At 47.9% G+C, this 12,442-nt stretch overlaps 1 protein-coding gene across 2 annotated transcripts in view; it reads left to right on the forward strand.

Moving 5' to 3' along the window:
* LOC134969342 (capping protein, Arp2/3 and myosin-I linker protein 2-like) overlaps positions 1-12,442 on the forward strand; it is a 549,992-nt gene that overhangs the window by 432,769 nt on the left and 104,781 nt on the right. The window contains exon 5 of one of the 2 annotated variants that reach the window (XM_063945253.1): positions 3,416-3,550. The exons of the other annotated variant lie outside the window; for it this stretch is intronic. Coding sequence (XP_063801323.1) covers positions 3,416-3,550 — 135 coding nt within the window. The remainder of the gene's footprint in view (positions 1-3,415; positions 3,551-12,442) is intronic. 2 annotated transcript variants of the gene reach the window in all.

Genomic DNA, 12,442 nt, shown 5'->3' on the forward strand with positions numbered 1-12,442 from the left:
TGTGCAATGCTGCCAAAAGCAGCTAGCGAGCGAACTCGGAATGACCCCCTATATACGCACAAATTTGAGTACTGCAATAATCAAAAATAGCAGTGATTTCTGGAAAGAACGATATTAGATATTAGGCCTAGGAAAAAGAAGTATTACAGAGAAACGAAAGATATGCTTTTCATCTGTTCCTTACCTCGAAATGAGGTTCTTTTTTTTAGCAAGCACTGGATACACAGGACAGGTCCACCACCGTACCATTGTGCCACAGAAAGGAAAGGTAGAAAAAGTTTCTCACCTTACAGCGCTGTTTAGTTTATGCGCTAGAAGGTCCAGTAGCTGTGTTGTCCAGTGCAGGCAGTGCGATATCCAACCGAGCAGCAAACATCAAATGTGGTAGCAATAAAAATGAGATATGCCAAGATCAGATGAAAAGCAGTGGTTTATTCATACCTCGTGCCCAGGTGGGTGTCTAAGAGCACGAAGGCTCAGACAGACAACTTGGTTACAGTTTATATAGCATACAATACACATTACATCAGAAGTGGTTACGTGACAAAACACAATCTTTATTACTGACATCCAGATACTATACTTATTCTTAATTATAAGCATGCAAAGACCTCCAGGCGGTCATATAGGGGCCATAAGTTAGGATGAGAGCACTATCCGCTACTCCTGGCCTCCTAATGCCCTGCAAAGAGGCCCTTTTAGAAAGTACATTAACAGAAACAGCTGCAGGGAGTGAGAAGAATGCTTCATATACTGTTCAGAATATGTTTCCTGCAAACAGATGGCATCGATACACTAAGTTTAACCCTATAAGCATTCAGTCCCATCATAAGGGGTCCAGATTTCTCCGACAGGAGGTAGTGTAGTGATGTAGCGTAGTGGTAGGTAAATGTATGAAGCAGTGATAACAGTGGAGAAGTGAGCTACTGGAAAAGTTGCTGTCAAAGTCAAATATTGTGATGCGTACACCATGTACTAACCACACACACATGCCCACTGCGCATGCACTTGTTCCGCCATGCGTGCACTTATTCGCAAATTGCGTATGGTTGCAACCACGGTCCTGCACATTAGAGCGTGGTATGAGTAATTACAGTGGAATATGTACTCTCATGGAAAAGCCACAAAGATATCATAGATTTAATATTGTAAAAATCCCACACTGTCTGCTGGGCCCTTCTAAGTAGCAGGAAGGTCAGTCACACATAAATTAAACTCCCCAGGGACTGAAATACAATGGCCTTATTTACACTAAGCTTTGAGATTCTATGAAGAGGGCAAACACCTTTGTTTACTAAGATGGCCAGGTTTTCATTTGAAATAATGAGTGCTGAGTTGTCATTGTCTCACCTGAAAGGAAGGGACAAACAGGGTGACAAGCCCAGGAGCCGAGACTGTTTGGAATATCAGAAACAATAGCTAACCACAACACAAAACCAGACAGATAGGAATTTAAGATATTAACATTCCTAGTCTAAAACCCATGGAGATAAAGGTGTTCATTTATATATATATATATATATATATATATATATATATGTTATATATATATATATATATGTTATATATATATATATATATATATATATATATATATATATATATATATATAGTCACGAACATAGGTGGCACTCACGGGACCTTTTTCACGCAGAACTCATAAAGAAGACAACAGAGACTCCTCTCTGATCAACGTTTCGGTTATATTTAACCTTCGTCAGGATCACAATGCAATACAGAATAACAGTGCTTACCTATATAGCCTTCCTTCACCCATGCTGAGAGCCGCCATTGCGCCGTCCGCCAGGTCATCTGACGTCACAACAATGCGACCCGCGCCTCCCGGCGCGCCCATGTGATCGAGCGGCACCATGGCAACTACAAAACAAAACACCACATAGTGCTAAAACAGAACATTTAAAACAATTAAAACAGCAATCGCAATTACAAAGAGACTGGTTATAGGATATACCACAGTATCATGTGTCTAGAGACATACTATTACATTATTACAGTCTAGTACCTATCACTAAGTGACATAAACAAGATATGAAAACCCTAAACTGTGTCTATTAATGCGTACACTGTGGCACACTGTGGTCAATACCGATGATCTCATTATACTTCATAAAAAGCATTTTAATGACAACACCTCATTAAGACCGCGCGGCGACACCTGTAATAAAGCTTTATTCCGATCTCCCCCTCTTAGCCTCTTAGGGACTTGATCTATGATCTTGTAACGCAAAGTAGAGAGGCCATGATTATGCAGTTTAAAATGATGAGCAACAGGTTGATTGTGGTCTCTACTGCAACCCTCCACTGTCAGTCGAATAGCCGACCTATGGAGGGCCATCCTCTCCTTAAACTGCCTCGTGGTCTTGCCCACATAGAGCAGACCACAAGGACAGTGACTGATATATATCACAAACACACTGCTGCACGTCAAAACTTGCTTGATCGGTATCCGTTGCCCTGTATGGGGATGTGGGGACGAATTTCCCACCTCCATGAAGCTGCAAGTGGTGCATCCTGTGCACTTATAGCACCCCGGCTTCCTTGTCAGAAAATTAGTCGGCTGTTTATCCTTAAACCCTGAAATATCATTTTTAACAAGCCAATCCCTCAAATTCCGGTGTCTCGCATAACTGGGCATAAGTTGGACATTCTGGAGCATATTCAGATCCGTGTCTGTCGTGACAATAGGCCATAAAGATTTTGCCTGTTTAGTAATCTCCTTACTAGAAGAATGAAATCGTTGCACAAACGGAATCAGATCTTGTTTCTTACTAACTACCTGCAGATTTTCTTTTAGCAGGTCACTCCTAGGAATATTGATAGCCTTGTTTTTAGCTCTAATTAAATCCTCAAACTTGTAACCTCTCATCATGAATTGATCTATCATGATGTCAATTTGTTTCTTGGTTTCCCTAAGGTTATCGGAAATACGATGCACCCTGAGGAATTGTGAATAGGGAAGACCTTTCTTGGTAGATATGGGATGTTGGCTTGTAAAGTGCAACATAGTGTTCCTGTCTGTACTCTTCTTGTAAAGGCCAGTGTGTATACGGCCATTTTCTAATGAGATCTGTACATCCAAATAACTAACAGTAAATTCACTGATCTCGAACGTGTATTTAATAGTAGCATCCTGATTATTCACCATGTGCATTAACTCCATAAACTCCCCCTCAGTCCCAGACCAAATCAAAAGCAAATCGTCTATATATCTGACAAAGAACGTGATCTTCGCGGCCACTGTTGGATCCATAAAAAAAGCTTGTCGTTCTATGTCAAACATATAACAATTAGCAAACGCAGGGGCCACACAGGACCCCATTGCGCACCCCTGCCGCTGTACATACCAACACTTGTCAAAGAGAAAATAATTTATTTTCAATGTTTTCTCTAATAGCAACAAGAAGACAGATAAATCAGGACCTTTATACAATGAACCGCCGGGAGGCGTGGGTCGCATTGTTGTGATGTCAGATGACCTGGCGGGTGGCGCAATGGCGGCTCTCAGCATGGGTGAAGGAAGGCTATTTAGGTAAGCACTTTTATTCTGTATTGCATTGTGATCCTGACAAAGGTTAAATATAACTGAAACGTTGATCAGAGAGGAGTCTCTGTTGTCTTCTTTATGAGTTCTGCGTGAATAAGGTCCCGTGAGTGCCGCCTATGTTCGTGACTATTATTGGGTTTGCTACAACTCGTTGGAAGGCACCTGGGCATATTCTGTGAGTTGAAGTGGAGTGCCGGTTATTCCTACATGTATATATATATATATATATATATATATATATATATATATATATAAAATTCCTAACAAATTGTATTAGCAGGAGTATGTGTGTCTGTGTATGTATATATATTATAAGGGCATATATTAAGGCTGAATCGAACAAATGGAATTCTCCCATAGGGAACTTTCTGAGATGGGGGCATGGTGTTTGAGGGGCCACACCTCAAAAGTGATTGGACGTACTGAGCTGAAATTTGGCATGGACGCGTAGAATCGTCACCCGCTGCTGCAAGCCAAATTTCAGGGCAAAATAAAAAATGAGGATTTGGGAGTATCCTAAAGTTCCAACTGTCAGTTTTTTGCTGCGACTTCCTGTGTGGCTTTTGAGCATGGTTTTCCCATATAGTCAATGGAAAGATTTTTGGGAAGGCATAACTCAGGGTAGAGGACAAAGAAAGACTTGGGGTTTGTTTTATTAGATAGAGTATGTCCCAGTGTAGTGCCTTTTGGGGTTGTGGTGTTTCAGAAAGTTATAGTTTTTTTAAATTAAGTAAAATATGACCCATTATAAAGATAGGGCTTTTCAATTTGTTGCGGCTGCGCAGTGGCCACCAGCAGGGGGTGTACAAACAGTAGCTTCAAATGGGTGTACAAATATGGCCAACTTTGAAGATTTACGATCTGCACAGAAGCGGACATCTGATCTGCCATCCTCCTCGCAGCCAGAACACTCTGCCGGTTCCCTCCTTAGATTGCCGCTTGGCCAGCAATAAGGTATGGGGGGAGAAAGGGGCAGTAAGTGAGCGGCGCTGGTGACTCATTTATACACCGGGGCATCTGCAGCAGTACTTTACTGCTACTTGGCAGCCCCTGTGACACAGGCACCCTCAGTAGTGGCGGCGGAGCGAGAGAAGGACTAGGGACAGCTACAGCAGTACATCTCTGCTGCCGGGCTGCCCCTAATATCCAGGCATTACCGACCGCAACAGGTTTCCTCTGCTCGCTCATCATCAGTAGAGGAGGACTCCGGGTGCCTCTCCCCCTGCTCGCGATCCCCACCCGTAGCACTGTTACCCTGCCCAGACCGTATCAGTAGAGGACTCCGGGCGCCTGTCCATCCGCCCGCGATCCCCACCCGCAGCACTGTTACCCTGCCCGCACTGTTTCAGTAGAGGACTCCAGGCGCCTGTCCCCCTGCCCGCGATCCCCACCCTCAACACTGTTACCCCTGCACCCCATCAGGAGGGGACACGCACCGCCTTTCCATCCGCCCACGATCCACACCCGCAGCACTGTTACACCGGCACCCCATCCTCCAGTGACCACCACTGGCAGCAGCACATTCTGTCCTTGCAATAGGGGCCAGAGAACTGGCAGGTGAGGGCGGGAGGGAGGTGCTGGCAGGGGAGACAGTGTTGCTGTATGTGTGGGTGGATGGAGGGGGGTGCTGGCAGGGGAGACAGTTTTGCTGTGTGTGCGTGGGTGGGAGACAGTGTTGCTGTATGTGTGGGTGGGTGGAGGGGGGTGCTGGCAGGGGAGACAGTGTTGCTGTATGTATGTGTGCGTGGGTGGGAGACAGTGTTACTGTAGGTGTGGGTGGGTGGAGGGGGGTGCTGGCAGGGGATACAGTGTAGCTGTATGTGTGCGTGTGTTTGGAGGTAGTGTTGCTGTATGTGTAGGTGGGTGGAGGGGGGGCGCTGGCAGGGGAGACAGTGTTGCTGTATTTGTGCGTGGGTGGGAGACAGTGTTGCTGTATGTGTGGGTGGGTGGAGAGTGATGCTGGCAGGGTAGACAGTGTTGCTGTATGTGTGCGTCGGTGGGAGACAGTGTTGCTGTATGTGTGGTAGATGGAGGGGGTTGCCGGCAGGGGAGACAGTTTTGCTGTGTGTGCGTGGGTGGGAGACAGTGTTGCTGTATGTGTGGGTGGGTGGATGGGGGTGCCGGCAGGGGAGTCAGTGTTGCTGTATATGTGCGTGGGTTGGAGACAGTGTTGCTGTATGTGTGGGTGAGTGGAGGGGAGTGCTGGCAGGGGAGACAGTGTTGCTGTATGTGTGCGTGGGTTGGAGACAGTGTTGCTGTATGTGTGGGTGGGTGGAGGGGATGCTGGTAGGGGAGACAGTGTTTCTGTATGTATGTGTGCGTGGGTGGGAGACAGTGTTGCTGTATGTGTGGTTGGGTGGAGGGGGGGTGCTGGCAGGGGAGACAGTGTAGATGTATGTGTGTGTGGGTGGGAGGCAGTGTTGCTGTATGTGTGGGTGGATGGAGGGGGGTGCTGGCAGGGGAGACAGTTTTGCTGTGTGTGTGTGTGGGTGGGAGACCGTGTTGCTGTATGTGTGGGTGGGTTGAGGGGGGTACTGGCAGGGGAGACAGTGTTGCTGTATATGTGCGTGGGTTGGAGACAGTGTTGCTGTATGTATTGGTGAGTGGAGGGGGGTGCTGGCAGGGGAGACAGTGTTGCTGTATGTGTGCGTGGGTTGGAGACAGTGTTGCTGTATGTGTGGGTGGGTGGAGGGGGTGCTGGTAGGGGAGACAGTGTTTCTGTATGTATGTGTGCGTGGGTGGGAGACAGTGCGGCTGTATGTGTGGGTGGGTGGAGGGCGGTGTTGGCAGGGGAGACAGTGTTGCTGTATGTATGTGTGCGTGGGTGGGAGACAGTGTTGCTGTATGTGTGGGTGGAGGGGGATGCTGGCAGGGGAGACAGTGTTGCTGTATGTGTGCGTGGGTGGGAGACAGTGTTACTGTATGTGTGGGTGGGTGGAGGGGGGTGCTGGCAGGGGATACAGTGTAGCTGTATGTGTGCATGTGTTTGGAGGTAGTGTTGCTGTATGTGTGGGTGGGTGGAGGGGGGTGCTGGCAGGGGAGACAGTGTAGGTGTATGTGTGTGTGGGTGGGAGGCAGTGTTGCTGTATGTGTGGGTGGGTGGAGGGGGGTGCTGGCAGGGGAGACAGTGTTGCTGTATGTGTGCGTGGGTGGGAGACAGTGTTGCTGTATGTGTGGGTGGGTGGAGGGGGGTTGCTGGCAGGGGAGACAGTGTTGCTGTATGTGTGCGTGGGTGGGAGACAGTGTTGCTGTATGTGGGGGTGGGTGGAGGGTGGTGCTGGCAGGGGAGACACTGTTGCTGTATATGTGCGTGGGTGGGAGACAGTGTTGCTGTATGTGTGGGTGAGTGGAGGGGGGTGCTGGCAGGGAAGACCGTGTTGCTGTATGTTCACCAGGGGCAGACCTGTGCTACTGAGCTCCTAGGCCTCTGGAAGTTTTTGGAGCCTATAGTGTTTCCTGGAAGGCCTCCCAGGGGAGGATGGATCCCCCTGGGGAGGATGATGAAGGCGATCCCCTGGCTTCAGGGTCTGGTGGAGGCCCTAGTGATCTAGGCCTGGCAAAGGCTGTGATGGCAACAGCCCAGTCTGATGTTGATGGGGACAGTGCATCTGTGCAAGGTGGTCTGATGACTTCGGGTCCTGTGAAGGAACAGGATCCCCAATTGGATCTCCCCAAACTGCAGGTTGCTGACTCTCTGAGTGAAGTAACTCAGGTAAGAGAAATGACATCTACATATGCCTGTAGTGAAGCGGGGAATTGTGTTGAAAATCTGCAGGATGTTTGTAGCAGCCCAGATGAATCTGAGCCCTCTGAAGAAATGTTTTCTCATTTAAATTTGGATGAGCTAAAGAAAGAAATAAGGAAAATACAATATAAAATCAGTACTAAAAGGAGAAAAAGGAACTCTTGCCGCACCTGGGAGCGGCCCATTTTGAGAGAGGAGCTGGAGCAGTTAAATGAAATGTTGTTTCAAGCTAAAAGCAGGTGCTCTACTCTGCAAGCAGAAGCATTTCTGCAGAAACAGAAAGAACTTAGGAAAGCTGAATTGCCTGTGCAGGACAGTCACCATGTTCCTGGGGAGCCAATGATGGAAGTCAGTATACCAATGGAGACAGGCAACCTGGAAGAGGCAGCAAAAAGCAGTGAAAACCGGAATGCTGAGGAACCTAAAATGGCGGCAGATGCGGTTTGCGGTGCGTTCCACGGTGGAGGGGAGGCGTCTCTCCTGGGGGCAGTGCCGGGCGGTAGCGGGGTGGGGGGCGCAGCAATTGATATGGTAATGGCTAGCACCGGATCCATTTCAGTTGTAGCAGCTTCCCAGGGTCTGTCTCCGCCGGTGCCTAACCCGAAGGCTGCGAGTTAGGGTCCAGCGCGGGCTGGTAGTCTGCCTGGAAAGGTAGGCAGTGCTGAGGCTGGTCTCCACCATATGCCTGTAGCGGCCAGCTCCAGCTTGGTCGTTGCGGAGGCGGTAAGGGGCGTGGCCAAAGACGCACAAGTGGTGATGTCATTGGGTAGCAGAGAGACTGTTACGAAGCCGGGGTGTATGGAAGCTAAGGCACAATGACTGCCTGCACTGGACAAACGTGTATTAACCCCTGAGAAGTCTGCTGTTACAGAGACTATTTATGGTGATATGATTGCCCCAGCCAGGGTAATGGCAGCTGTCAACCTTATCTGTGCCAATCAGGCTAGGTTATCAGAAGCCACTGCTAGTGCAGTAAATAAAGAAAGGGAGGGGGTGAATGTACAGACTTCTTTATCCCTTCCTCAATTTTCTTCTGGTCCAGTAAAACCCAACCCCGTGTCTTATGCTCGAGCGGTGTCTGAGGCTATAGGTGTTGCGCCTCAGGTGAGAGCAAGTGGGGGTCAGTCAATTAAAAGGAGGAATGTAATACAGTTTAGATGGGTTGGAGATTAAGTTGCCCCTACTAAATCTGATTTTCTGGACTTAATTTTTTTCTTTAGGGTTTGAAGCAGCTGATCTTTATACCTGCATACACCCGGCGAAGTCCCCGGAATATGACTTAAGTTTTGTGTCATTAAATGGTCTCCAAGCTTTCTGTACAAAATGGGAGCAGAACAGGCTGGAAGAACCTTACATATTTTTCAAAACAAACACAGTCACTAGGCCGGATAAGGTTAAAATCACCATATTAGTGAGGAATGAATCATTACCTACTGCTGATATTGTCTTCTGGCTGTCTTGATATTGTTCTGTGCTGTCTCCACTGATCAAGTTTGACCATACCTACGGTGTTTGGGGGGGTGCCTACTCTACATTTGTGCGTATTCATTCTAGTGGTGCAGAGACCCAGCATTTGCCCTCGGCTGCCTATATCGGTAGAGACAGGCTTCAATGTTTCTACCCGGGGCAGCCGAGGACCTGCCACAAGTGTGGGGATTTTAAGCATCTTAGTGGAGATTGCATAAAGCACACTTAACAACTGTGCAATCAGACAGGCCATGTTTCAAAGGAATGTGTAAAGGTCAAGTGCAACCTTTGTGGCACTGAAGGGCACCCTTACAGCAGATGCCCAAATGCATCACACAATGTAAATGTGACGGTAGATAAGACTGTAAATGATATTGGTGATAATAGCATGTTGGAGGCAATTCTGCACCAGGAAATGTTACAGCAATTGGAGGAGAGGGCTAGTAAGTCACAGAAACAGGTGGGAGGTGGAAGCAAAATGCAGCCAGAGTCTAGTGAAGTGCCCTTTCAGACTGTGAAGAATGGAGGAAAGAAGAAGTCAAAGACAAAGAACATAGATGTTATTTGTGCAAATAAATTCAATGTCTTGGCTTCTTCTGAGGATGAGGGGGAGGGTGAAGGTGAGATTGTGATGGTAGGTGGCAAGGAGCTTATCTTTGTCCCAAGTAAACGCAGACCTAAAAATGTGAAGAAGAGCTCCAGCTTACTAGTGAGTGATGTGGCTGTGCGGGTGGAGTCTAAGGATAAGAGGGGGAGGAATGGTAGAAATACTAAGAAGGCTAAGCGAGAGTCCTCTCAAAATGATCTAGAGTGGGATCCAGCTGGGACGGAGCTTAGTCAGGCATTTGAATCCTTGTTGGATAAGCAGGCTAAAGGTAGACAGGGTGAAGAAGGGAACGAGAGCCAGATGGTGGTGGAGGAAACTCCTAGTCAAGAACTTGGATGCCAGGGATTTTCTTCACTGGACCCCCTTAAGGGGATTGATGGTGGGGGTGACCCAGGTGTAGTCCCAAAGCCTCCTGATCCGGATCCTCCCCCAGAAAAGGTTGGGTGTGGGGTTGAAACTAATACCAGGGAGGTTCCTGGAACAGTGGGACCTAAGAGCCCACATGATGGGGTTGTGGCTTCTGATTCTGGTGGTGGGTGTGGGGTGGAAGAAAGTGCTGGGGAAGAGGTTGTTGTGGATGATGATGATGTAATTCCCTTTGGTTTGTCTTGTAAGAGGGTAGGGTCCTCCGATGAGGACTGTGAGAAAGTAGTAAAGAGAAAGTAAATGGGTCCTACTTCTATAATCCAAGAACCATGGATCCCCAACCTATACGATGTGCCACCATTAATGTGGCTTCCGTGCTTTCCGAACAAGCTCGATTTATGGCCTTTGATTTTTTCGATGCGGTTGATGTCGATTTTTTATTTTTGCAAGAGACCAGGGTGGGCGATTTGGCCACACTCCATTGGGCCAAATCTCAGTGGGGAGGGGTCCTTCTTTCTGGTCTCTTGCGGCTGAGCTGTACGGTGGGTTGGCAGTTCTTTTTACTGGTATGGTAACTGTGCACAGGATTATAGAGTTGCAGGTAGGTAGGTGCATGGTTCTGGATGTCAACTAGAGAGGACATGACCTGAGGCTGATTAATATCTATGGGCCCCAGTCAAAGTGGGACAGGAAATGTCTTTTCATGGAGATAAAGCCGTTTCTTTTTACAGCCCAGCAGATTGTTTTTGGGGGTGATTTTAACACCATCATTAGGCCTAAAGACAGAGGAGACACCAGAGCAACCCTGGGCTATAATTGCAACTTTTTAGTTAGTATGATTAGAGAGGCAGGTCTGGTGGATGTGCATGTTCGCCATTTCCCAGACCTCACAGGTTACACCTTTCATAGTGGTAGTCGTAGATCTAGGATAGATAGGATTTTTGTTAAGGAGTCCTCGAAAACTTTGCCTCCAGAGATAAAGCCAGTAGAGTTCTCCGATCACGTTTTTCTGAGTGTTACTTTAAATGCCTCAGAAACCCCTCAGAAAGGGCGGGGCCTTTGGCGTTTGAACTCTGAGCTCCTAAAGGAGGAGAGGGTCAGACAGTCCTTTAGAGACTTTCTTCAATTACAAGAGACACTTCTGGACGCTGGCTGGAGTAGGTCTGAGTGGTGGGAGGAGTGTAAAAAGAGGACCCGGACATTTTTTCCAAAGGCTGGTAGCCAGGAAAAGCTTGTCAAAAAGGTGCATCTACCAGAGCTTGAGAAGGAAACTTGATCTCTTGACTTCTGAGCGTGGAGATAGTGGGGAAATCTCTCGAGTGAAGTCTCAGATGAAGGAATACCAGTACAATCGTCTGTCTTCATTGATTCTGGAGAGGGATTACGGTAAATACCACTCACCGGATCCCTACCAGAGTTGTATAAGATCAGTCGATTTGAGGGAGGTCCGGGGCCTGTATGATGAACAGGGTACTCTTCGTGAGGATAAGGAAGGTATCTTGGGAGTCATTAGGTCCTACTACTCCAACCTCTTATCTGAGCAGCCACTTATCAGAGAGAGGATGGAGCGTTTTCTGAGGGAAACACCTTGGCTTGAAGGACTTGATCCCTCTTTTGACTCTTTGGGTAGTGATGTAACAGTGGAGGAAGTGAAGAATGCCATAGACAGTCTGTCTATGAAGAAGTCTCCAGGCCCAGATGGATTACCATCTGAATTTTATAAAGTGTTTTCTGACATTTTGGCTCCTCATCTTGTAGAGGTATTTAATGAAAGCCTGGGTGAGGGGTTGCTCCCTCCCTCTATGAGATCTTCTGCTCTTATATTGTTGTCCAAAGGTAAGGACCCAGCCCGTATTGAGAATTGGCACCCCATCGCTCTTCTCAATACGGACAGAAAGATTCTGGCAAAGGTACTCTTCAATCGGTTGATGGAAGTTTCCGGACTGTTGCTTTCCCCATCTCAGCATTGCACCGTGAAGGGCCGTAGCACCTTTAGTGCTGTCCTTGGCGTCCGGGAGGCCGTGGAACGATGTCGTGCTGAAAAGTGGGGGAAGTATTTGCTGGCATTGGATCAGTCCAAAGCATTTGACCGTGTGAATCTTCAGTATTTGTGGACTGTATTGGAAAGGTATGGTCTTCCTGTGCGGGTGGTAGATTGGCTGCGTGTTATTTATAATCAGGCCGAAAGCTTCCCACTGGTTAATGGCTGGGTAGGCCCTGCTTTCACTGTTGATTTGGGTGTCCGTCAGGGATGTCCTCTGAGCCCCCTTTTATATGTGTTTGCAATTGATCCTTTTGTGAGGAGGATTGAGAGTGGCACTGTAGAGGGGGTGCAGCTGGGCCCTGAGTCTCCATTGAGGGTGGTGGCCTATGCAGATGATGTCACTCTTGTCCTGTCATCTGTGGCAGAGGCACGTGATGTGGAACATCTTATCTGTGAGTACTCTGAAGCTTCGTGTTCCAGAGTCAACCAGGACAAGTGTGAAGCTTTCTGGATGGGAGAGGAAGGTGATGAGTTTGCCCTTCCGGACAGCCTCCTCCGGGCCAGCCCAGAGATTAAAATTTTAGGTATACGATTTGGCCGTGGTGATTATGCCACTCAAAATTGGGAGAAAAGGCTTGAAGATGCTACCAAGAAGGTGCAGTCTTGGAGAAAGTGGCAGCTTTCTTACAGGCAGAGGATTGACTAGTG

Source organism: Pseudophryne corroboree, chromosome 11 (assembly GCF_028390025.1).
Source record: "Pseudophryne corroboree isolate aPseCor3 chromosome 11, aPseCor3.hap2, whole genome shotgun sequence".
NCBI classification, from domain to species: Eukaryota; Metazoa; Chordata; class Amphibia; order Anura; family Myobatrachidae; genus Pseudophryne; species Pseudophryne corroboree.